At 49.3% G+C, this 23,901-nt stretch overlaps 1 protein-coding gene across 3 annotated transcripts in view; it reads right to left on the reverse strand.

Annotated features, from left to right (window-relative positions):
- LOC119965596 overlaps positions 1–23,901 on the reverse strand; it is a 198,664-nt gene that overhangs the window by 156,675 nt on the left and 18,088 nt on the right. For all 3 annotated transcript variants that reach the window (XM_038796381.1, XM_038796380.1, XM_038796382.1), the window contains exons 4-5: positions 15,865–15,979; positions 14,442–14,492 (exon numbers count right to left, since the gene is read on the reverse strand). In XM_038796381.1, the coding sequence (XP_038652309.1) occupies positions 14,442–14,492; positions 15,865–15,979 (166 nt within the window). The remainder of the gene's footprint in view (positions 1–14,441; positions 14,493–15,864; positions 15,980–23,901) is intronic.

A 23,901-nucleotide genomic window follows, 5' to 3' on the forward strand; every position in this document is an offset into this window, starting at 1 on the left:
AGGGTATGGTGTGTAGGGTATGGTGGGCAGGGTATGGTGGGCAGGGTATGGTGTGTAGGGTATGATGTGTAGGGTATGGTGTGTAGGGTATGGTGTGTAGGGTATGGTGTGTAGGGTATGGTGTGTAGGGTATGGTGTGTAGGGTATGGTGTGTAGGGTATGGTGTGTAGGGTATGGTGTGTAGGGTATGGTGTGTAGGGTATGGTGTGTAGGGTATGGTGTGTAGGGTAAAGTGTGTATGGTATGGTGGGCAGGGTAAAGAGTGTAGGGTATGGTGTGTAGGGTATGGTGTGTAGGGTATGGTGTGTAGGGTATGGTGGGCAGGGTATGGTGTGTAGGGTATGGTGTGTAGGGTATGGTGTGTAGGGTATGGTGTGTAGGGTATGGTGGGCAGGGTATGGTGTGTAGGGTATGGTGTGTAGGGTATGGTGGGCAGGGTAAAGTGTGTAGGGTATGGTGTGTAGGGTATGGTGTGTAGGGTGTGGTGTGTAGGGTATGGTGGGCAGGGTATGGTGTGTAGGGTATGGTGTGTAGGGTATGGTGGGCAGGGTATGGTGTGTAGGGTATGGTGTGTAGGGTATGGTGGGCAGGGTAAAGTGTGTAGGGTATGGTGTGTAGGGTATGGTGTGTAGGGTGTGGTGTGTAGGGTATGGTGTGTAGGGTATGGTGTGTAGGGTATGGTGTGTAGGGTATGGTGTGTAGGGTATGGTGTGTAGGGTATGGTGGGCAGGGTAATGTGTGTAGGGTATGGTGTGTAGGGTATGGTGTGTAGGGTATGGTGTGTAGGGTATGGTGTGTAGGGTATGATGTGTAGGGTATGGTGTGTAGGGTATGGTGTGTAGGGTATGGTGTGTAGGGTATGGTGTGTAGGGTATGGTGTGTAGGGTATGGTGTGTAGGGTAAAGTGTGTATGGTATGGTGGGCAGGGTAAAGAGTGTAGGGTATGGTGTGTAGGGTATGGTGTGTAGGGTATGGTGTGTAGGGTATGGTGGGCAGGGTATGGTGTGTAGGGTATGGTGTGTAGGGTATGGTGTGTAGGGTATGGTGTGTAGGGTATGGTGGGCAGGGTATGGTGTGTAGGGTATGGTGTGTAGGGTATGGTGGGCAGGGTAAAGTGTGTAGGGTATGGTGTGTAGGGTATGGTGTGTAGGGTGTGGTGTGTAGGGTATGGTGGGCAGGGTATGGTGTGTAGGGTATGGTGTGTAGGGTATGGTGGGCAGGGTATGGTGTGTAGGGTATGGTGTGTAGGGTATGGTGGGCAGGGTAAAGTGTGTAGGGTATGGTGTGTAGGGTATGGTGTGTAGGGTATGGTGTGTAGGGTATGGTGTGTAGGGTATGGTGTGTAGGGTATGGTGTGTAGGGTATGGTGTGTAGGGTATGGTGTGTAGGGTATGGTGGGCAGGGTAATGTGTGTAGGGTATGGTGTGTAGGGTATGGTGTGTAGGGTATGGTGTGTAGGGTATGGTGTGTAGGGTATGGTGTGTAGGGTACGGTGTGTAGGGTATGGTGGGCAGGGTATGGTGGGCAGGGTTTGGTGTGTAGGGTACGGTGTGTAGGGTATGGTGTGTAGGGTATGGTGGGCAGGGTAAGGTGTGTAGGGTACGGTCAGGCAATTAAAGGTTTTGATCTTGATGGTTGGAGTCTTTGTGTTGTGAAGCAGATGGCACATCGAAGCTGAAAATTCATGTGGGGGGGGGGGGGGTTAGGTTGGGTGGGTTATTGGATGGTCTCATGGGGTTGGGTCACGGAAACTCATAGTGCGTGTGACCTCAGGAAGGGGTGGGGTCAGGATGGCAAAGTGCGAGCGGTCAGCAACATTGAAGTGTTCACGGGAAGTTCAGGAATACCAATGAGGAAAAGGCTGGGGTCAGCGTTTTGGGGGAGGCTGCAGAGTGTGAGGAGGTCGGGAATGTGAATGGAGTGCGGGTGAACGAGGAACGGAGGAGGATCGCGGTGGGTAATAGGCGGCATCTGGAAGCTGGTCTCGCAGAATAGGCGCAGCGATAGCCATCGCCAACGAGAGTCTGCAGTGACGCAGTCGGAATGTAACAGTGCAAAACAAACCACCCAGGCAGGGGTCTGAGGCACTTGGGAGGACCGACGATAACACTTAATAATTATCCATTATCCTGCAGTCATGAAATCAGTGCCAGACTGGGCTGGAGCAGGCAAGATGACAGCCTGACTGAGGGTAAGAGCACATGGTTCATGGTGGAGGGGGATTGTCAACTTCAGGTGTGGGCTGGGGCTGCCACGTCTAGACTGAGGCAGCCCGTGACCTTCACACTGGCTTCTTGGCTCGGAGATGGTGGGAGAGAATTCAAGGGGAAGGTGCAATATAACCTCTAACCTATCCTTCCTCAGATACAAGGAGGAGTGCAGAAATGCAGGCGATGCTGCCTTCTTGGTCGCTTTGACGTGAGCGGGGAGAAGTAGGGCCCGCCGCTGTTTGGCACGGCTCAGGGAAGGCCCTGGGGGACAGGAACCTGTGGAGCCTCAGGGAGACCAAGATGGTGACGAGGGGTGGGGGGGGGGGGGGGGGGACCAAATCCACAAATGCATTTGTGAGCAAGGGTCCACAGAAGACGACGGGCACACACGCAGGTGAACAATGGAGCTTGGCCGGGATTTTCGCAGGAAATGGGATCAGAAGATCGGCCAGCAGGAACAGCTGGAAAATCGCGCCCCACACTAAAAGCATCTTCCTTTATCATGGGATAGGGTGACTCAGAATTGCCATGTTCTCCGTGAGGATCCCACTCCATACGAGTTGGGGGGCTATTGCCTGTTGTTGTAAAGGTGATTGGCACATTCAACATCTTTCCCAGCGATTCACCCAGGGCTCCACTGGGGACCTGAGTGAATCTGACAGTTGTCCACGCATAAGTGTGTCCGGGAGGTGACAGGTTCCCTTTCCAGTAAAGGACACAATTATGCACCGTCCTCCATGGATGTCACAAGCCAAAGTACCAGAGCTGTGGGATTTGCTACAATTTCCCACAAGTACAGGTCACCATCGACTGCACACACGTGGCCTTAAAAATTCATCAATAGAAAAAAGATTCCACTCTCTAAACATCCAGCTGACCTATGATCTCCGAAAGCAAATCATGCACGTTTGTTTTTTTTTTCATAGAATTTACAGTGCAGAAGAAGGCCATTCGGCCCATCGAGTCTGCAACGGCTCTTGGAAAGAGCACCCTACCCAAGGTCAACACCTCCACCCTATCCCCATAACCCAGTAACCCCACCCAACACTAAGAGCAATTTTGGACACTAAGGGCAATTTATCATGGCCAATCCACCTAACCTGCACATCTTTGGACTGTGGGAGGAAACCGGAGCACCCGGAGGAAACCCACGCACACACGGGGAGGATGTGCAGACTCCGCACAGACAGTGACCCAAGCCGGAATCGAACCTGGGACCCTGGAGCTGTGAAGCGATTGTGCTATCCACAATGCTACCGTGCTGCCTTCGGGGGCTCATGCGATTTCTACACATCAGCTCACTCCCAGGTGCCACAGATACTGAAGGACGTTTGGCTCACAGGGGGTTGGCTCTTCGGCAATAAGGGGCATCCCCAAAAAAACACGCTCGTTCAACACCCACAACGTGCACCTGAGGAGAGATACGATATGGCTCAATCAGGCACGAGACCCTTAATGGAGGAAACTGCTGGCATCTTCAAGATGCATTTTAGGTGTTTGGACCAATCAGGTAGGGCTCTTCAGTCCTCTCCACAGAGGGTGCCCTGTCGCTTGTTGCACCTGACACAGTTGTAAAGGGGTTTGAGTGACCAGATAGAGGCATGGAGGAGATACATGACTCCTCAGGCGAGGAGAACCTGGAATAGGATCAATTCAGACTTGCCACATGAAGAGGCTGCTGCACACAATTCGGACGAGATTTTCATGGGAGCCTCATAGCGACAGGGTTCCAGGGCGAATACGGTGAAGGCAATCTGATGGGCAGCATGCGGCGCAGTGGTTAGCACTGCTGCCTCGGCGCCGAGATCCCGGGTTCGATCCCAGCCCCGGGTCACTGTCCGTGTGGAGTTTGCACATTCTCCTTGTGTCTGCGTGGTTCTCACCTCCACAAACCCAAAGATGTGCAGGGTAGGTGGATTGGCCACGCTAAATTTCCCCTTCATTAGAAAAAAAAAAGAATTGGGCCCTATAAATTAAGAAAAAAGACAGTTTGGTACAAGTTCAGATTTCCTGCCACGTTGGTACAGGGAGGTTACTAATCCCGTCAGTGTCATCATCAACATCTGACTAACGGTCATCAATCTCGAAAGAATTAGTCACATTCAAGCCTAATAATGGGCTCATCATTGGAGGCCTGGCTGCCCCAGGGAGCATGTGACCGATAGCACTCGCTCACTCTGATACAACTCCACATAGAGCAGTCCTTTAGACCACCAGCCATGGCAGCCTTTAAGAGGCAGAAACACTGCTGCAAACATCAATGCACGCACAGCAGGGTGACAGAAGCTTATCAATGAGTCTCTCAGAGGTTCCGGGGGGGTGCTGGGACTTTCCTCTGACAGGAGATTGGGCAAACTGGGCCTCTATCCTTTAGAGTTTCAACGAATGAGAGGTGATCTCATTGAAACCTACAAAGCACTTGACGGAATAGACAGGGTAGGTGCAGGTGAGGTCTCTCCCTATGGTTGGGGAGTCGGGGGGGGGGCACGATTTAAAAATAGGGGGATTGTCACTTTGAACCAAAGTGAGGAGAAATTTCTTTCCGCAGAGGGTTGTGAATCTTTGGAATTCTCTACCCCAGAGGGCAGTGGGAGCTCAGTCACTGAGTATGTTTAAAACAGAGATCGATAGATTTCTGATTCACAAGGACGTCAAGGGTTATGGGGACAGTGGGTTTAAAAGGCAGTGAAGTGACCCATATCAGACATGATCGTATTGAATAGCGGAGCAGGTTCGACGGGCTGAATGGCCTGCTCCTGTTCCGATGTTCCCGAATCATCCATCAGTGCTGTTCACCTGGCCATGTAGGATTGAAGCCAAATTGAGATCGGTCCATCTTCCTGATCACTAACCTGATTGATACGGAGGCCACAGCTCGATACTGAGCTCCAATATTCCATTGTTCCTCAGGACCCTGCCATCTGTCACCTTACAGCAGAGACACAAACAGGTGAATTAGGTGACCTTTGTTCATAGAGTGAGCGAGAAGGACCATCGTGTGATTATTGACAAGCACTCACCACCCGGCACACATTGGAAGCTTCTCGAGTTAGCTTCCAGCGCTGCTTTGGCATGCGGGAGAGAGTTGGCCCAGCCAATATTGACAAACCATTCAAAGATAACCTTGTGCCCTCGTCAAAACTGAAAAACAGCCAGGACATGGGCCACACTTTAAAGAACAACAAAGAAAAGTACAGCACAGGAACAGGCCCTTCGGCCCTCCAAGCCTGCGCCGACCATGCTGCCCGTCTAAACTAAAATCTGCTACACTTCCGGGGACCGTATCCCTCTATTCCCATCCTATACGTCCTCCAGATTTTCCATTTCTGGAACTCCAATATTTACAACAAACTGCAATCCACCTCACTTATCCATCTGTGACCAAACACAGGGAGGGATCCCATCAAACACACTCTGCTGCCCTTCAGATGCCAAGTGCCACCCTGACAGGTTATCTGCTGGCGTCATCGGGATGGGCACACAACTCTGACGACACACACTCATTGCCGTCTAGCAGACCTTTCCACTCACACCGAGTGGGACCTGCTTCCTTTGCTCTGCACAATGCACATGGAGGGTGGGAACCAATAAAGGAATAATGCTCCACCATAACGTGGGAACAGAATTAGGCTGCAGGCAGAGATTAAAGGCTTTGGTGCTCAATGATGATTAATAGTGTGACCACAACCTCGCAGTCATAAAGTGCACTTGGTTGAATATACGTCAACAATGCCTGGGCTGGATTCCCCGTTCCCGTGTCTAAGTGCTGACGCCAACGGAGGGTCCGTGGAGTTCCACGATGGAAAAATAGGCGCCACGCACGCACCGATTCCGCGACCGGTGAGGGGCTAGCTCCGGTGCCGCATGGAACACCCGCAGAACACGGGAAAAATGGTGGGGGAATCGCTGGGCCCGTGACGGACATGCGCAGGGCTGACAAGGAGCAGCCGAGTGTGGGCTATACACCCCTACACTTGCACCGATCGCGTCCGAAAAGATGGTGCCGGTTGTGCTGGACAGCCAACCTCCTTGTCACCCCACACTACCCCCCCCCCCCCCCCCCCCCCACCCCCGTAACCCTGGCAGAAGCTGGAAAGTGTCTGTATGCCCTCGCTCTCTCCGCACCCACCACGCCAGGTTCACCACGGTTGAGATCACGCATGGACCGCGCCGTCGGGAACTCGGCCCATCGGAGGCGGAGCATCGCGGGTGGGCCCGGTGATGAGATGCCAACACGGTTCTGATTTGGAGGCGGAGCATCGCGCTCCGGCGTCAAACCAGCGCCTGCCACGATTTTGCCGTCGGAAGCTATTCTCCCCCCCCCCCCCCCCCCCCCCCCCCCCACCCCCGACCGCCATTCCCGATATCAGCATCGGGCAACAGAGAATCGCGCCCCCCTGTCTTTGCATCTCCATCATGTCTCCTCGAGCTGATTGAAGACGATTAACATCCGACCCGGACTCTGTGGGGGGTCCTGTTTTCCAGCAGTCATCCGAGTGCCAGACAGTTTAGCTGCCACTACCTCCGCTTCTTGAGAGCAGGTGTCAGAGATCTGCTGACCAGGAAGTAACACCAAGCCTATTGTAGAACTATGAGCCGCTGAGCCTGTGTGCCTGTGCGCTGGTGAAGGGTGCAAGTGAACAGTGACAGGTCTATAAGCAGATCCTCAGTCTCTTCATCTGAAGAAGACAGAGGGCTGGAGCATTGGCTGGAGAATGTCTCTGGCCTCCTGTTGCTGCTACCTGGGATAGAGAGATGAGAGAATTAGTGATTGACCAGGCAGACTCCTGCATTCTATTTCACCCACAGTCATCGTCCGCCTGCAGCCGATGCATCCTCACTGGTTTGTTGGGGGAGGCCGATCTCTCCTTCTTCATAGGGACAATCTCTATCCTCACCAGGCATCCCCACCACCTCTCCATCACAGAGGGTGAGGATATGCAACTCCAGGATCCCCCACCCCCACTCCGGTTTGGGATTCTTCCCTCTTGTCGTGGGCTATCTTTCCTGCACGAAGACAAATGGATGGACTGTGAGCTCTGTGAATGAAAGAAGAGTTCAGAAGTATGTATGCCTACTTGGTGTGCTGAATCTTAGACAGATCGGGCAAAAGACACGGGGCTGGATTCTCCGATTCTGGGCTCTGTCCCTAGGCCGGTGTGGGAACGGTGCCATTTGACCACAGAAAAAATGGCGCCAAACAGCCACCGATTTCCCGTTCAGCTGGGGACGAGCAGGACGGCAGCGTAGAGCACCTGGCTCTAGCTGCCGATATGCCCTGGAGAATTGCTGGGTCCTTGGCAGCGCATGCGCACTGCGGCAGCCTGAAGTGGCCGTGCCGCGCTACATGGCGGACGCAACCCATGGACCTGGCCTGCATAATAGTACCCCCTTTTAGCCAGCTCACGCACCCCGGACCGTCCCCCCACAGTGCCCCCAGCCCCGGATAATGTCCCCAACCCCCCCCCCCCCCCGGCCCGCGGATCGGCCCTCCCCCGACTGTGGTGCCGCTTGACTGTGTCCGCAGCCGTCACGCCGAGTTCGCGACGGTGGGGGGGACCACGGACGACCCACCCCGTCGGGAACTCGGCCAGTCAGGGGCGGAGCATCAAGGGGCGGATCTCAGGCAATGGAGGGGGCGGAGCATCATGAAAGTGGCACCGCCCCCAATCTGGTCAGAAATGTGGATTCTCCGGCCGATTGCCGAACGCGATTTCGGCGTCGGCAACCGGAGAATCCTGCGCACAATGTGTGCATGATCTTCCAGGAGATGGGGATGGTACAGTAGGTGTCAGACAGGCATTGCTGATGCCCCATCTGCTGTGACTCTAATCCTTAGACCTCTCAATGACCTTTTGAGAATGTGAGTTTGGAGTGGTTGGAAGGTTCACTTACCCTAACAGAGCAGATGAGATCAATCCCCCTTTTCTTAGGGCAGCACGGTGGCCTAGTGGTTAGCACAACCGCCTCACGGCGCTGAGGTCCCAGGTTCGATCCCGGCTCTGGGTCACTGTCCGTGTGGAGTTTGCACGTTCTCCCCGTGTCTGCGTGGGTTTCGCCCCCACAACCCAAAAATGTGCAGAGTAGGTGGATTGGCCGCGCTAAATTGCCCCTTAATTGGAAAAAATAATTGGCTAATCTAAATTTTTTTAAAAATCCCCCTTTTCTTGAACTGCAGAGCGGTCCCAGCTTGTTGTCACCTCCACCTGGACAGCTGGGATCAGGTGGATGGCCCTCCTGCTCCAACCCCCTCACAAAGAGAACCTCCCACCTTTTCTGTGCGGCCTGGAGGAGTATCTTCAAGGAGGCCTGGCTGAGGCGTGGAGCAGAAGGCTTTGTGTGGCACCGACGTGCCTACTTTCAGCACACATTTGGGCTCCAGCGAGCGAATGTACGTTCAGGCACCGGTTCAACATGGTGGCCGGACCTCCAACCCGTGAGCTGACCACGGGCCTGAGGAATCACTGCCGTCCCGTCACGAGGTTCGCAGATTTCCTCACTAATACATTTTTTTTAAATTGAGAGTACCCAATTATTTTTTCCAATAAAGGGGCAATTTAGCGTGGCCAATCCACCTAACCTGCACATCTTTGGGTTGTGGGGGCGAAACCCACACAGACACGGGGAGAATGTGCAAACTCCTCACAGACAGTGACCCAGAGCCGGGATTCGAACCCAGGTCCTCAGCGCCGTAGGCAGCAATGCTAACCACTGTGCCACCGTGCTGCCCTACCTCGCTAACACATTGATAATAAGCCGAGAAGCAGAAAATCAGACACAAAAAAACATCGTGCCGCCCAGTGGGAATCACGTTAATTTTCCCACCAGCAAATGGAAGATGTCACCCCCAGTAACCCAGAATTCTTTCTCTGTCCCCACAAATCTCCGAGGCAAGGAGTTCCAAATACTCACAACCTTATGAGAGAAGAAATTCCTCCTCATCTCAGTCTTAAATTGGGTTTGAAGCTGCCATATTTAATGCTTTGACAACATAAACAGATACAAATTCTTCATAAGACACATCACGAGAACTCTCTAACTGGCTGCAGACCTGATAAACTCCCCCCCACCCCCTCCCCCCGATTATTCCACACATCTCCTCAACCATCAGTGTTGTTGGTAAAAATATTTTTGTTTGACTTTTCAGCACAACAACAGTCCCGCGACTCGAGAAGGGCAGTTATTTTCACAGCATCATTACTGGCTTCTCTTTTCTTTGAAAGCTCAATTTTATTAACTTCAGTCCTTTCACAGGAGGGGCCAGTATTGTTTTCCTTCGGTGGAGAGCAGGTGAAGAGGAGGATTAACGGAAACGGGCAAAGCCATGAATGGTTTTGGTGGAATAAGCAAGGAGAGACTGTTTCCACTGATAGGAGGGAAGGTCGGCCAGGAGGGGACACAGGATTTTAAAAAATCAGCAAAAAGAGTCGGTAGGAGAGGAGGAGAAATGCTTTTGCACCGCACGATGCTCTAGCCAGGAAAATACTGCGTGAAAGGGAGGCAGAAGCAGATTTAATTGCACTTTTCAAAAGTGAATTGGGCAAATGCTAAGCGGGGAGAAAACTGCAGGGATATGGGGAGGGGGAATTAATTGAGTTGCTCCGTCAAAGAGCCATATTATGATCCCAGATCAGACCCCAACAGTGGCTCCGACAGAAACCCCAATACTTTATTTTAATTTTGTTAGACTGTGGGGAAAGGATACCATTCTCAAGGAGTAATAAATAGGGAGATGGTATATTAAAACAAACTTAATTACTAACACAGTATTAAAATATCTTTATCACCATACCAGAAAAGAACTCACAATTGCCCCTTAAATAATACTGCTGAATACAGCAAATACAATACCCTTAACTGCTATCTTTATTCCCACTCAAACAAATTTCAGATCTCAGTCCACTTTAAGTACCATTTGCCCATTGGAATACCTGCTGCACAGAGATTTTCTTTGCGAATGAAAGATCTTTTGACACCGCTTTAAAGACAAGATCTGACTCCTGCCAGACCCATGCAGAAACTCTGGCTGTATTTCTTCAGAAGCTGCTTCTCAACTTGTTTCAGCTCCCCATTGTCCTCAGACAAGTCTGCACTACTTTGAAGGTTGTTAATCTCTTTTAACTGAACTGCAGGGAGAGAAACACTGCTTGACCTCTGGTCACAGTTTCACTCAACTCACAACTGAACTTATTTCTGCAAAATGCCTGTGCCTTAGCTCACCCAGTAACAATATCATCTTGCCAAGCTGAAATTGGATTAATTCCGCAGGGAATCCCCTTATTCCAAACAAAACCCCATTAGCCCAAGCCTTTTACGATGGTTTTATTGCACCTCGACTCCCAAATTACACTTGCCTTTCAAACTAGGATTTCTTTGAAAACATATCTGTTTTGGGGCCACTGCTGTTTGTCATTTTTATAAATGACCTGGAAGAGGGTGTAGAAGGATGGGTTAGTAAATTTGCAGATGACACGAAGGTCGGTGGAGTTGTGGATAGTGCTGAAGGATGTTATAGGATACAGAGGGACATAGATAAGCTGCAGAGCTGGGCTGAGAGGTGGCAGATGGAGTTTAATGCGGAAAAGTGTGAGGTGGTTCACTTTGGAAGGAGTAACAGGAATGCAGAGTACTGGGCTAATGGCAAGATTCTTGGTAGTGTAGATGAACAGAGAGATCTCGGCATCCAGGTACATAAATCCCTGAAAGTTGCCACCCAGGTTAATAGGGCTGTTAAGAAGGCATATGGTGTGCTAGCCTTTATCAGTAGGGGGATTGAGTTTCGGAGCCACAAGGTCATGCTGCAGCTGTACATAACTCTGGTGCGGCCGCTCCTGGAGTACTGCGTGCAGTTCTGGTCACCACATTATAGGAAGGATATGGAAGCTTTGGAAAGGGTTCAGAGGAGATTTACTAGGATGTTGCCTGGTATGGCGGGAAGGTCTTACGAGGAAAGGCTCAGGGACTTGAGGTTGTTTTCGTTAGAGAGGAGAAGGCTGAGAGGTGACTTAATAGAGACATACAAGATAGTCAGAGGGTTAGATAGGGTGGACAGTGAGAGTCTTTTTCCTCGGATGGAGATGACCAACATGAGGGGACATAGCTTTAAATTGAGGGGTGGTAGATATAGGACAGATGTCAGAGGCAGTTTCTTTACTCAGAGAGTAGTAAGGGTATGGAACGCCCTGCCTGCAACAGTAGTAGACTCGCCAACTTTAAGGGCATTTAAGTGGTCACTGGATAGACACATGGATGAAAATGGAATAGTGTAGGTCAGATAGGCTTCAGATGGTTTCACAGGTCGGCGCAACATCGAGGGCCGAAGGGCCCGTACTGCGCTGTAATGTTCTATGTTCTATGACTGCAGCCGTCAAACACACTCTAACCCACACTTTTAGCCCTCACTGCACCAAATAGTTACAAAGCAAGACATCTGAAATTGCTACGTTCATCACAGCCAACACAGGCAGAATGGGTGAATGGTCCTTCTGCACTATGGCATTCTCTGATTCTACATTTTCTCCGATCTTCAATCTAACTGTGTTTCACAGGACAACTGGGAAGACAGAAGCAGATCAAAAAGGACCATTGTTACAGATACCAGCAGAGCACGTTTTACAGGTGAGTTATTAAAAATAAGTAAGTTAATTTTTAAAGAAAGCTGTGCAAGAGGATGAGGTTATGGAGTTCGCCAACATGCTGCCCTCTGACCTCAAAATCTGGGTTCAACTCCAGTCAGGATTAGTTCATGTCTGGATAGACATTGGCTATTATGTTATAGCCGAAGTTGTTAGTTTCTTTGATGTCTCAGTTATCACTCCCGAATGGACTTTCTGTGGGATAACCAACTCACTATGGGGAGGAAAGAGGTCATGTGACCAGAATAACCATTTTAAAATGCCTTCTATTACAACACCCAAGCTGCTAAAAGCTGTCCAATCTAGAAAAAGTCTGCCAATGGAGCAGTAACACCATCTCTCTCTTCCCTGTTCTCAAATTCAACACTATCCCTGTCACATGTTGGAATCCGCCACAGAGATAGAGAATTTCAATCAAAAGGAACCTCAGGTATAACGGCGCTGACTTTTAGAAGAGACAGATTCTGGTTTAAAAGATCCTGTCTCCAGGTATCATAGTTTACACTGGCCTCAAGCCCACTGAATCCCAGTATGTAAAATATCTGTCTCAGCCATGAACACCAGCCAAGGACCCATAAACAGTGATCTCTCTATCTTTTTCATCTTTCAGCGTTGAAACTTAAATTTGGTCAGAATTAGTCTCTGACTGTATAACTTGTAATTTTGCATGCGTCTGCGATCATGCGTGTGTTGCGACGGTCGGCATGTGAGTTCACCTTTTTTAATGCCTTTTTATCCTTACCTACGTGTGTTTTCACACATTTGCCTTTGTTGTTAAACTCAAGGAGGCTGAGACAGACTGAGTGCTTTGCAAGCGGCACTTAAATGAATGAATACCTTCATCCTTATAAATGACAAAAAGAACTCTGTTACGATCAATCGGTGAGTGGGAAAGAGCGATCACCTGCTCATAACTGTGTCTTTCTACAATGTTTTTATAAAAATAAATTTAGTGTCCTCACTTATTTATTTTTTTGAAATTAAGGGGCAATTTAACATGGCCATCTTTGGGTGGTGGGGGTGAGACCCACGCAGACAAGGGGAGAGAATGTGCAAACTCCACACGGACAGTGACCCGGGGTCGGGATCGAAAATGGGACCTCGGCGCGTGAGGAGGCAGTGCTAGCCACTGCGCCACCGTGCCACCAGGTCTTTGTACAATATTGCCAACCGGAAGACGATGTACTGAGGAAGAGAAAGGGAGCCAAGGATACATCCTTGGGAGGCTCCGGAGGTTATAGCCTGGGGCAGAACATGTAGCTATTGCCGGGGGCTGCTTTACCTATGATTGACTCGGTAAATGGAATCAAGTGCCGACACTCCCGTTGAGCTGGATAATGGAGGACCAGGTGTGGACAAGAATGTGGTCAACCATGTCATAAACCCGTCCATAATAATAATAATATAATAATCGCTTATTGTCACAAGTAGGCTTCAAATGAAGTTACTGTGAAAAGCTGCTCATCGCTACATTCCGGCGCCTGTTCGGGGAGGCTGGTACGGGAATTGAACCTGTGCTGCTGGTCTTGTTCTGCATTACAAGCCAGCTGTTTAGCCCATTGCGCTAAACCAGCCCCTCTAGTTTGGTAACTGCATGCAGCTCTGGAATTCTAACAATTCTTTAATGAAAAGCCTTACAACATAAAACAGAATGGTCAATTTCTGTCTGACACAGATACAGCTCATGGTGCCGGCAAATAAATTTTCAGGCACAGAGGTTAGCACACGTTGCCAAATTTATTGGACTGAACATTAGCATAAGTATGCAGATTTGGCAGTGGGATGGTCTGCACCCAGCCAGTTCAGGCATTGATTCCTCTGTTAAATTTCTGAAGCCCGTTTCTTGCGTTCTGCCTCCTTCAATATGTGAATCAGAGACCTGCTAAAGGGACCCTGCGAGAAGTAGTGAATCAGCGTAATGCAGAGGCCTAATCTAGGAGAAGGAATTTCATTTTTTTTCTTTTTAAGGACACCCGTTTGTGCATCCAGGGAGAACTGGCATGCTTCCCTCACGCTACAGGAGTTGCAATCACCCATCTTCCCTAATCCTCTACCCACCGCCTTCCCTAATCCTCCACCCACCATCGCCCCTCATTTCCAGAACATTCCAGAGGGAAGCTGCCAGTGAGACAGGTGGGCCCAAATGTGGCATTTCCCACAGGGAAAATCAGCTGATTCTTCAAACAAGGCCTGAAGCGCAATTTTAGGCCAGCCTGGGGCCTTTCTGTTCAAGGAACACCAAATCTGGGCCCTCTAACAGGCCCCAAACTAATTTCCAACCCGTTTAGCTGTATAATTAAACAAAATCAATTTCCGTTAAACAGCTATAGACAAACATTCCTACATTCATTACTCTAGTTTCCACGTACCTTAAGTAATACTCATTACATATTGATCACCTGAAAACAGTGGCCAAAATCTTTCATCCGCGTTTGCGGTTGGGATTTCCCGCTGCCGCTAAGAATGAATGGGGTTTAGGCTGGACCGCCAAATTCTCTGTTCTCACGGACAACGGATACCATGACGGACAAGACCGGAGAAACCTGCCCAGTGTAAGCGTAACATTTTGATGAAAACCAAAAGAGGGATGACCAACCTGTTTCTCAAGTTTTGTATTGTGAGACAGCAGTCTATTATTCTCTTCTCCCTGTTAAATGAATTTGAAACAATATCACTAGAAATGCAATTATTCCTTCATGGTATGCAGGCATCACTGGCTAGGCGAGCATTTATTGTCCATCCCTATTTGCCCTTGGGATGTTAGCGGTGAGCTGCCTTCTTGAGCCTCCGCAGTCTTCAAGACACAAGTCAGGAGTGTGACGGAATGCTCTCCACTTGCCTGGATGAGCGCAGCTCCAACAACACTCAAGAAGCTCAACACCATCCAGGACAAAGCAGCTCCACATGATTGACACCCCATCCACAGACATTTACTCCTTCCACCACCCACGCACAGTAGCAGCTGTAGGTACCATCTACAAGACGCACTGCAGTGATGTACCAAGTCTCCTTAGACAGTGGCTTCCAAACCCATGGCCACTAGCAGGACAATGGCAGCAGATACCTGGGACCACCACAACCTGGAGTTTCCCCTCCAAGCTGCACATCATCCTGACGTGGAAACATATTGACGTTCCTTCACTGTCACTGGGTCAAAATCCTGGAACTCCCTCCCTAACAGCACTGTGGGTGTGCCTACACCACATGGTGCAGCACCCACAAGGATGTTAGGAAGAGAGGTTGAAAGTAACAGGCCACTAAAAAGGAGATGGTGGCATGTTGTGGCAATGTCACTGACCGAGGAATCCAGTGACTCAGACATGGGTTCAAATCCCACCACAGCGGCTGGTGGATTGTAAATTCAATTCATAAATCCAGAATATAAAGCTGGTCTCAGTAATGGGACCCACGAAACTATGACTTATTGCCATAAAATGTACTATCTGGTTCACTAGTGTCTATTAGTACATAAGAATGTCCATTGGTAAGAAATCTGCCAGCTTTATGTGGCCTGGCCTACATTTTGACTCAAGATCCATAGCAATGTCATAGAATCACAGAGTGTACAGTGCACAAGGAGGCCATTCAGCCCGTCAAATCTGCATCGGCCCTTAGAAAGAGCACCCTACCTAAGCCCACCCCTCCACCCCATCCCCGTAACCCAGTAGCCCCATCTCGCCTTTTTGGACACTGAGGGGCAATTTAGCATGTCCAATCCACCTAATCTTTGGACTTGTGGGAGGAAACCAGAGCACCCGGAGGAAACTCACGCAGACACGGGGAGGACGTGCAGACTCCGCACAGACAGTGACCCAAGCCGGGAATCGAACCTGGCACCCTGGAGATGTGAAGCAACAGTGCTAACCACTGTGCTACCATGTGGTTGACTCTTAACTCCCCTCCGAAATGGCCCAGCAAGCCACTCAGCTCAAGGGCAATTTGGGAAGGGCCAACACCGCACACACCCTATGAAAGAATCGAGAAAGGCAGAGTAGCGACGTCGTTGATTGATGTTTTACCAGCTTCTTGTTCCTCAGCAACAGGTCATTGCAAAGTTTTTCAGTGATTTCCACACTTCTGATCTCCTCCTCGCAGTCTCCGCCCAGCGTGCCCTCTCGAATGTCAGTCCTGGAACTTCAAAGCAAATCGTCAGAACTTGTGAAGAGAGTGCACAAGATGTAAACTTCAAATATGTCACTACGATTGTTTTTGAAGCAAGAATGCTCACCTGTTTTAATTAGCTACCCCTCCACCTCAGAAGGCAGTGGAAGTGGGGGGGGGTCACTGGATATTCTTTAAGGCGGAGGCAGATATTTTCTTGCGGGCCAAGGGAATCAAAGGTTTTCGGGGATAGAGGGAGACTGTGGAACTCAGCACAATCAGACGTGGCACAGCGTTTAGCACTGCTGCCTCACAACGCCAGGTGCCCGAGTTCAATTCCAGCCTCAGGTGACTGTCTGTGTGGGGTTTGCACGTTCTCCCCGTGTCTGCGTGTGTTTCCTCCGGGTGCTCCGGTTTCCTCCCACATTCCAAAGATATGCAGGTAAGGTCGATCGCCCTGATAAATTCCCCCTTAGAGTCCAATGAGTTAGGTGGGGTTACAGGGATAGGACAGGGGAGTGGGCCTGGGTAGGGTGCTCCTTCAGAGGGTCGGTGCAGACTCGATGGGCTGAATGGCCTCCTTCTGCACTGTAAGGGTTTTATCATCTCGATCAGCCATGATCCTATTGAACGACAGCGCAATCTTGAAGGGCTGAATGGCCTACCTTTATCTTCTATTTCGTATGTTCTTATAACCTGATGCCAACTAGGGAGGGGCTCACACACTAGATCCTGAAATGGCGTCTGATATTGTTGTTCTGGGATACTGAGTGTTATTTTTTTTTAATCCAGCAGGTGACCTTCACACTGCACGCCCCTGCCGATTGCAAATATTTCACCTGCCACATTTGCGAGCTTGGCCCCACAGGAGTCCGGAACTATCGGCCATTCCCAATCCAGCAATACACACCACCCGATTGGCCTCCTGCTGTACCGGCAATGGCCACCATTTCTGATGGCGCTGTGCGCATCGAGGGAGCTGCTAGTCTCTGATTGGTTGGCTGCTCTCAGAGGTGAAGGCTTCCTGTCTCTCGGGGATGGATAGTCCCGCCTCCACTCAATTAATAGCTAATCAGCAGGCCAGCCACCTGGAAGGGCCACAGGCTCACGATGACCTTTTACCCAGTAGGGGGAGTGGGTGAGGATGGACGACTATAAATCAGGCCCAATAGCAATGCACTAACCTCTTAAATGACCAAGCAAGCCACTCAATAAATGTTGGCCTTGTCAGTGATATCCATGAATGATTCAAAATAAAACAGGGGGCTGGATTTTACGCTCCCCCACATTGAAGGTGGGGTTTGGGGCGAGAGGGATTGTTAAATTCTGCATGTGACATGCTGTCATGTGAGTGACCCTTTAAGAAAGGTTTTGTTTTACCCATGGCTTGTAGCACGGTTTCAGTGATGCCATTTGTGGGTGGAGCTGGGCTGTGGCTGTCAGGTGAGAGGGGGTTTAGTGAATTGTTCGGTTTGTTCGTTTGGACTGCAGGACGTTTTCACTGTTTTATTTTAAAGCTGTTCCAGTGAACTGAAAGCACACTGGGCGTGGCAAACTGCCATGGTAACCTTAACGCTAGAGTTGCTTTCCGGAAGGAGTTTTGAATCTGCTGGTTTGGTGGCTGGAACTCAGGGAACTAATTCGAGTGAGATTACAGTGTGCTGGGCTACGCCCTTGAACTGGGTGTTGGTTTTATTGGATTTTGTATTGAATTGGAACAGTTAAGGGGGATTAATTAAGAGTTATATACATAGATTACTGTAGCTGTTGTGTTTTTCATGTTTGTAATTGAGAACAAACTCTTGATAAGTGTTTTATGTATGTTAACTACATTCTTCTACATGAACTTTGTTTTGATAAAAGCGCCTAGGGAGTCTGATGAATCACATCTGAAGTGAAGGCTCTTGTGTTCATCCTAGCCACATTCAACATAAAAGTTAGACGCCAGGTGAGCTTCATCATACACTTTGGAGTTTCTAAGCCCTGGCCCACAACACATACCCCCAACATCCCACCTGCCCTCAATCTGGTTCAGTGGACGTGCCAGGCACCCCGTCTAACTTTGAGTTTACTGAAACCCTTAAGTGGCCAACTAATGACCACTTAACTGCCTCATCCCAACCCCATTGCTATTTTACCCACTGCAGAAGGCCCACAACAAGCTGGTAGCCTGGCAGCTTTTACTGGGAGGATTGCCGTTGGGAAAGGAAATAATAATCTTTATTATTGTCACAAGTAGGCTTACATTTGCACTGCAATGTCACCTTTGCCCATTGGAGGCAACCCCTCGGGTCCTACCGCCTCCCCTTTCACCCTTCCCCTTGGCCTCTCGAATCCAGCCCTTTGCTGAGGCCTGCCAGCCAGACCCTGCTGACAGCCTGGACTTACCTTCTGTTCCAGTCTCCATCAGCTCCTTGAAGAGGGAGCGGGGGCTGCAGTCCCACAAGTGGCCACAGCTCAAGCATGGCGCTGCTGGGATGTCAGAGCTTCCAGCCTGGTTTTCCGCAGGGGCAGGCTCCTGATCAACGTCTTAGCCGGAGTAAGAAGAGAAAGGTGGTGTTGCCGGGAACACGGTGTCATAATATACACCAGTATATCATGGTGCAGTCACAAACTGATGGACACACACAGGGCCCAATCAACATGCACAAACACCGCAGCCAATCACCAGTTAGAATACACACACTATAAAGGCAGAGGGCACCACGGTTCCCGCACATTCTGGGTGCTGCCGCTGAGTGTAACAAGAACTCATCCAGCCCAGCACAGACTTACAACATGTGCTGAGAGAATCAACTGGTTCGGACAAGGCTTCGGTCTCTAGTTTAAGTTAGCGTCATTTAGACCCACAGTCATCGTGTGTTAGTTAGTTAGTAGTTAGTTAATAAAATTGAGTTGAACCTTCATCAGTGTTGGAAGTGTCTGTTCATCTCTCAAGCCTACACTAGCCAACACTTCACACGGCACCCTGTAAAATTCAGTCCGTGGCAAAATAGGCAGCGAATGAGCTGGAAATTGGTGCTTACGAGATGGGTGGAAGCAGAAACTGATGTGTTGGCCAGGCTGGGTCGATGTGGACTGCACTGGATGCAGTGTAGCGAGAGACAGACCTCCAACACTTGATAAGATGCAACACGATTTTATTTAACGTCTTAACTATTATACATGTTCAACTGTGGGTTGACACTGTGCTGACTTGACTGGAGACCTGAGGCTAACCTGACCAGACTTACTGACTACCACATGGTGTTTGCACTGGCTGCTGCTCACGGGCTCTGACTGTCTCAGAGGCTGGATCCCGAGAGAGCGGGAAACCTGGTGCCCTCTGGCTTTATAGTGGTCGTGTCCTGTCTGGTGATTGGCTGCTGTGTTCTGTGTGCTTACTGGTCATCCTGTGTGTCAATCACTGCCTGTCTGCACTCCATTATATACATGGATGTATATTATGACAGAAACAATCAATGTTTTCGAAAGGAAATTGGATGGGCACTTGAGGGAAATAGAATTACTGGATTGCAGGGATAAAATGGGGGTGGGGGGGGGGCTGGGGGAGGGGCTGACTGGATTGCTCCGTAGCTAGCGGGTAAGGACTTAATAGATGGAGTGGTCTCCTGCTCTGTCTTATCATTCTGTGAATTTGACCTTCCTCTATATATATATATATATATATCTATAATCACTGTGTTAGTGTTCAGCACTTTCCGAATGACCTCGATCAGCAGACATGGCTTCACTGGGTAGCTTAAATAGCCCACTTTCCATTTTCTCAGCACCTTTAGAAAGGCACGGTCAAAAAGCAATGTGGTTTCTCCCTGGGTAATGAGCATGGTGGTGCGGTGCTCCGGTCCCGTGCCGTCTGTTTCTCGGCAGCACGGTGCTAGCTGGTGGTGGGATTTTCTCTTCCCACCACATGTCAATGGGGTTTCCCATTGAAGCAACCCCACACCACCAGGAAAACGGCAGAAGAGGGTGGTGGGGGGAGTGTTCAGCGGGAAAAGAGAATCCCAAAGGGCAGAGACTTTCGGCCATTATCGGTGGCACAGTGGTTAGCACTGTTGCCTCACGGCGCCGGGGCCCCAGGTTCGATCCCGGTCTTGGGTCACTGTCTGTGCGGAGTCTGCGCGTTCTCCCCGTGTCTGCATGGGTTCCTGCCGAATGCCCCGGTTTCCTCCCACAGTCCAATGGTGCGGGGGTTAGACGGATTGATCATGCTAAATGTTCCCTCAGTGTCCAAAGGTTAGTTGTGATTACGGGGACAGGACAGGAGGTTGGGCCAGGTGCTCTTTCAGAAGGTCAGTGCAAACTCGATGGGCTGAATGGCCTCCTTTTGCACTGTAGGGATTCTACGGTTAAATGACCTTTCAGGGTCACTTTTCTGTGGCCTGAAATCACGGTGGACAACTTTAAACGGGACGAAAAATAGGCAACATCTGAGCTCACCGCCTCTCCCTGTGTACCTGCCACCTCCAACACCGCCCATCAATGGTATTCACAGCAGAACAATGTGCAGGCAGAAAAATACTTTTATTTGTTTTGTAATTGCTGCCAATGTTTGTACTGTTCAAACACTTGCTGCTTTAGTTTATTCTTAAAGTTCTCAAATCTGTCTGCCGCAATACACTGCTGGAATTCAGAACGCATGGGAGCCAATTAACCCTTTAACCCCTTTCCAATTAACCCCTTATATGATTATTCTCAAGGTTCAAAACGACTCAAAGTAACAACCCGTATCGGTGGCAGTGGTCACATTTTATTACAGTATTAACACAAGTTAATATTTGAACAGTAATATTAACGTGTAGCGGTCCTACCGAGACACTTTGGGCAGGCGTCGTTTCCATGTAATCTCCACCTGGTCACACCAGTCAGTGTGGCATCAACATGTCTTTGTCTCAAAAACAGACTTTCTTCCCAAAATGTCTAAAAGTTCATTGCATGACTGTTCAAAGGTGACAGATTACATAAGGCGCAAAATCAAATCACGACAGGGTAGCACAGTGGTTAGCACTGTTGCTTCATAGCGCCAGGGTTCCCAGGTTCGATTCCCGGCTGGGTCACTGTCTGTGCGGAGTCTGCACGTCCTCCCCGTGTCTGCGTGGGTTTCCTCCGGGTGCTCCGGTTTGCTCCCACAGTCCAAAGATGTGGCGGTTAGGTGGATTGGCCATGCTAAATTGCCCGTAGTGTCCAAAAAAGGTTGGGTGGGGTTACTGGGAATAAAGTGGTGGTGTGGTCTTAGGTAGGGTGCTCTTTCCAAGGGCCGGAGCAGACTCGATAGGCCGAACGGCCTCCTTCTACACTGTAAATGATATGAGTTTTTTCAATTGTTGTGTGTTACTGATTAGATTTACAATCACAGCTAATATTTCTGGTATTCATTATAGGGTTTTACCCCCAGTCCCTCCGCATATACCGTGGCTGAAAGGCCTGGCTCAGACTGTGGCCTCCCAACATGCCCCCACACCCCGCCCGTCATTGTGTCTATACATGTGTGGCCCAGCTGCTGGTTCTATCTACCGGTGAGGCACTATAGCCTGTGTGTGATCAGACCAGATAGCCCTCCTTCTCATATCAGTCCGCCTCTATATGGAGGGGGCGAGGTGGTGGGGGAGTGGGGGGGGGGGGGTTTGCAGGGTCCTTAACTCTCATTCCCTTCACCAAAACGTACATGGAAACCAATTTAACCTAATCATTGCCTACGCCCACTTGAAGGGGGCCCGGTTACAAAAGTTGTCAAGTGTTCATCTCCCCACCCGGACCTGGCCAAGCTCTCGGGACTCCTGATTTCCCAAGCTTTGACCCCCTATCAGCCTGTTTGCATTCCGGGGATATTGTCTGGCCAAATAACCTTGGTGCTAAGTTATTTTGTCTAATTCTAACTTTCTGTGCCTCTGGAAGGTGGTTTATCTGTCCCCACCCCCCCACCCCCCCCCCCCTTCCCCCCTCCCCCACCCCCCACACACAAAACACCAGACAGTGTGTTATTCACACTATCAATTATTTTTTTGCTGCAGTGTTTGTTGCCTTCACCTTCTAACCATTTGATTCCTTTTGCACCTTCGGGATTAGTAGAACACTTGGTCAGTGAAGGCGGAAATCACAATTTTCCACCTTGTCACTTGTCAACCATCCCTACCCGGAGTGTAATTGCGACAGGAATACAGTAGGAGAAGTCTAACAATTAAAGTAATGTGCAACCACTCGTAGCATTTAATTTGTTGATTAGCGAGAAAACCCAAATTACAGATTTCCCAAGGTTCTGACAATATCTCGGGATTTCAGGACCTCGGTGCATTGGGGGGGGGGGTCTGGCCATAAACCGTGCCACATGAGGGTGCCTCATCCATAATCCAGTCAGAAACTGACCACATAAACTGTGCTGCGGAAAATTGACAAGAGTGAAAGGTGAGAGAGCGGCAACCCGTGGGTCAAGACCTCCACCTTCCCTTAGGGCAACTCTTGTCCTTCTCTGTTCATAGACCTATGGCTCCGGGATTGATCTGCTGAGTCACCGGAGTGCAGGCAAATCGCGAAGCCATGGGGTGGAGGGTTCATCCTCATCCTGAGGGCCTGATTGGCGAACACAGCGTGTTTAAGAAAGCAGGGCATGTTACGTTCTGGTGCTTGGCTGGTCAGAATAAGTGCACTGGAGAACGTCTCTTTTCTGACTAGTTAAATGTTTTATTGTTAAACAATAATGTGGGTTAGATAACCATAAGAAAATGATTAAAAACTACTAACCATTATACATTATCTAAGATCTACTACAAATGTGGACTAGCCACTGCGACGACTATCTCTAGACTCCCTGAGGTAACAGTGTTGCATGGTTGTTCTCTACTGCCACCTGCTGGTCGGAGGTCTTACCTATCACTACTGACATGACTGCTTATTGTCATGTGAGAGTACCTTTAAGAAATGGGTGTTTATAAATGGGTGTGTATATAAATTTCTGTAGTGAGTGTACCTTTAAGAAATGGATGTTTATTACTGCAGTGATGTCAGAGAGTGGGTGGAGCTGGGCTGTCTGTCAGCTTTTTACTTTCATTTTTGAGCAGGCTGCAGGGTGTGTTTTAGTTTTGTTTACAGAGCTGGATAGCTGCAGTCACAACCAGAAGGTGTATGAATCTCTCACTGTAATCTAAAGACTGTAAATCGATCCTGGTGATTTAAAACAAATAAAGTAGTGACTGTAACCTGATGTGCTTCTGGTAAAAGGTATTTTAAGTCATATGGATGTTAAAAGGAAAGCTTAAAGGATTACTTAGTGTTGTAATCTTTGGGGGTTGTATTTGAACTAATGGTTGCTAAGATGTTCACTGTATGTTTTGAAAAGGTTAACTTGAGTTCATAGAATAAACATTGTTTTGCTTCAAAAAATACTTGTCCATTTCTGCTGTACCACTCCTGTAGAGTGGGCCGTGTGCTCCCCATACCACAATCTAGTAAAAGTTGTGGGTCAGGTGAACTCCATGATACACTTTGGGGTTCTCTAAACCTTGGCCCATAACAAACTGGGGGCTCGAGGGGGATAAAAGTCTATCTATTGGATTGGCTTAGTGAACTTAAAGACAGTGAGGGGTGAGCATATTGTGGTTGCTTTTCAGGTGTGGTATTCTCGTTTAAGTAGGGAATGTGTTGTGGACAGTGGCTCTGTCAGAGGCTCTGAAGTTTTTGGGGGTGGAGACAATCACACGCAGTACCTTATGGACAGAGTCTAAAAGCAGACTTTTAGATTTGGCAAAAACATTGCAGTTAACATTACCTGACAAAATGCAAAAAGATGAGGTCATTATGGCGGTGGCTAAGCATTTAAAGTTGCCTGAGCTACAGTTTGACTCATTGGAAATGGCAAAAATTCAGTTGCAAATTTAAAAAATAGAACATGAGTAAAAATTAAAGCAGCTTGAATACGAAAGAGAGAGAGAGGAAAAAGAAAGAGAAAGAGAGAGAGAGGA

Source organism: Scyliorhinus canicula, chromosome 5 (genome assembly GCF_902713615.1).
Source record: "Scyliorhinus canicula chromosome 5, sScyCan1.1, whole genome shotgun sequence".
NCBI lineage: Eukaryota > Metazoa > Chordata > Chondrichthyes > Carcharhiniformes > Scyliorhinidae > Scyliorhinus > Scyliorhinus canicula.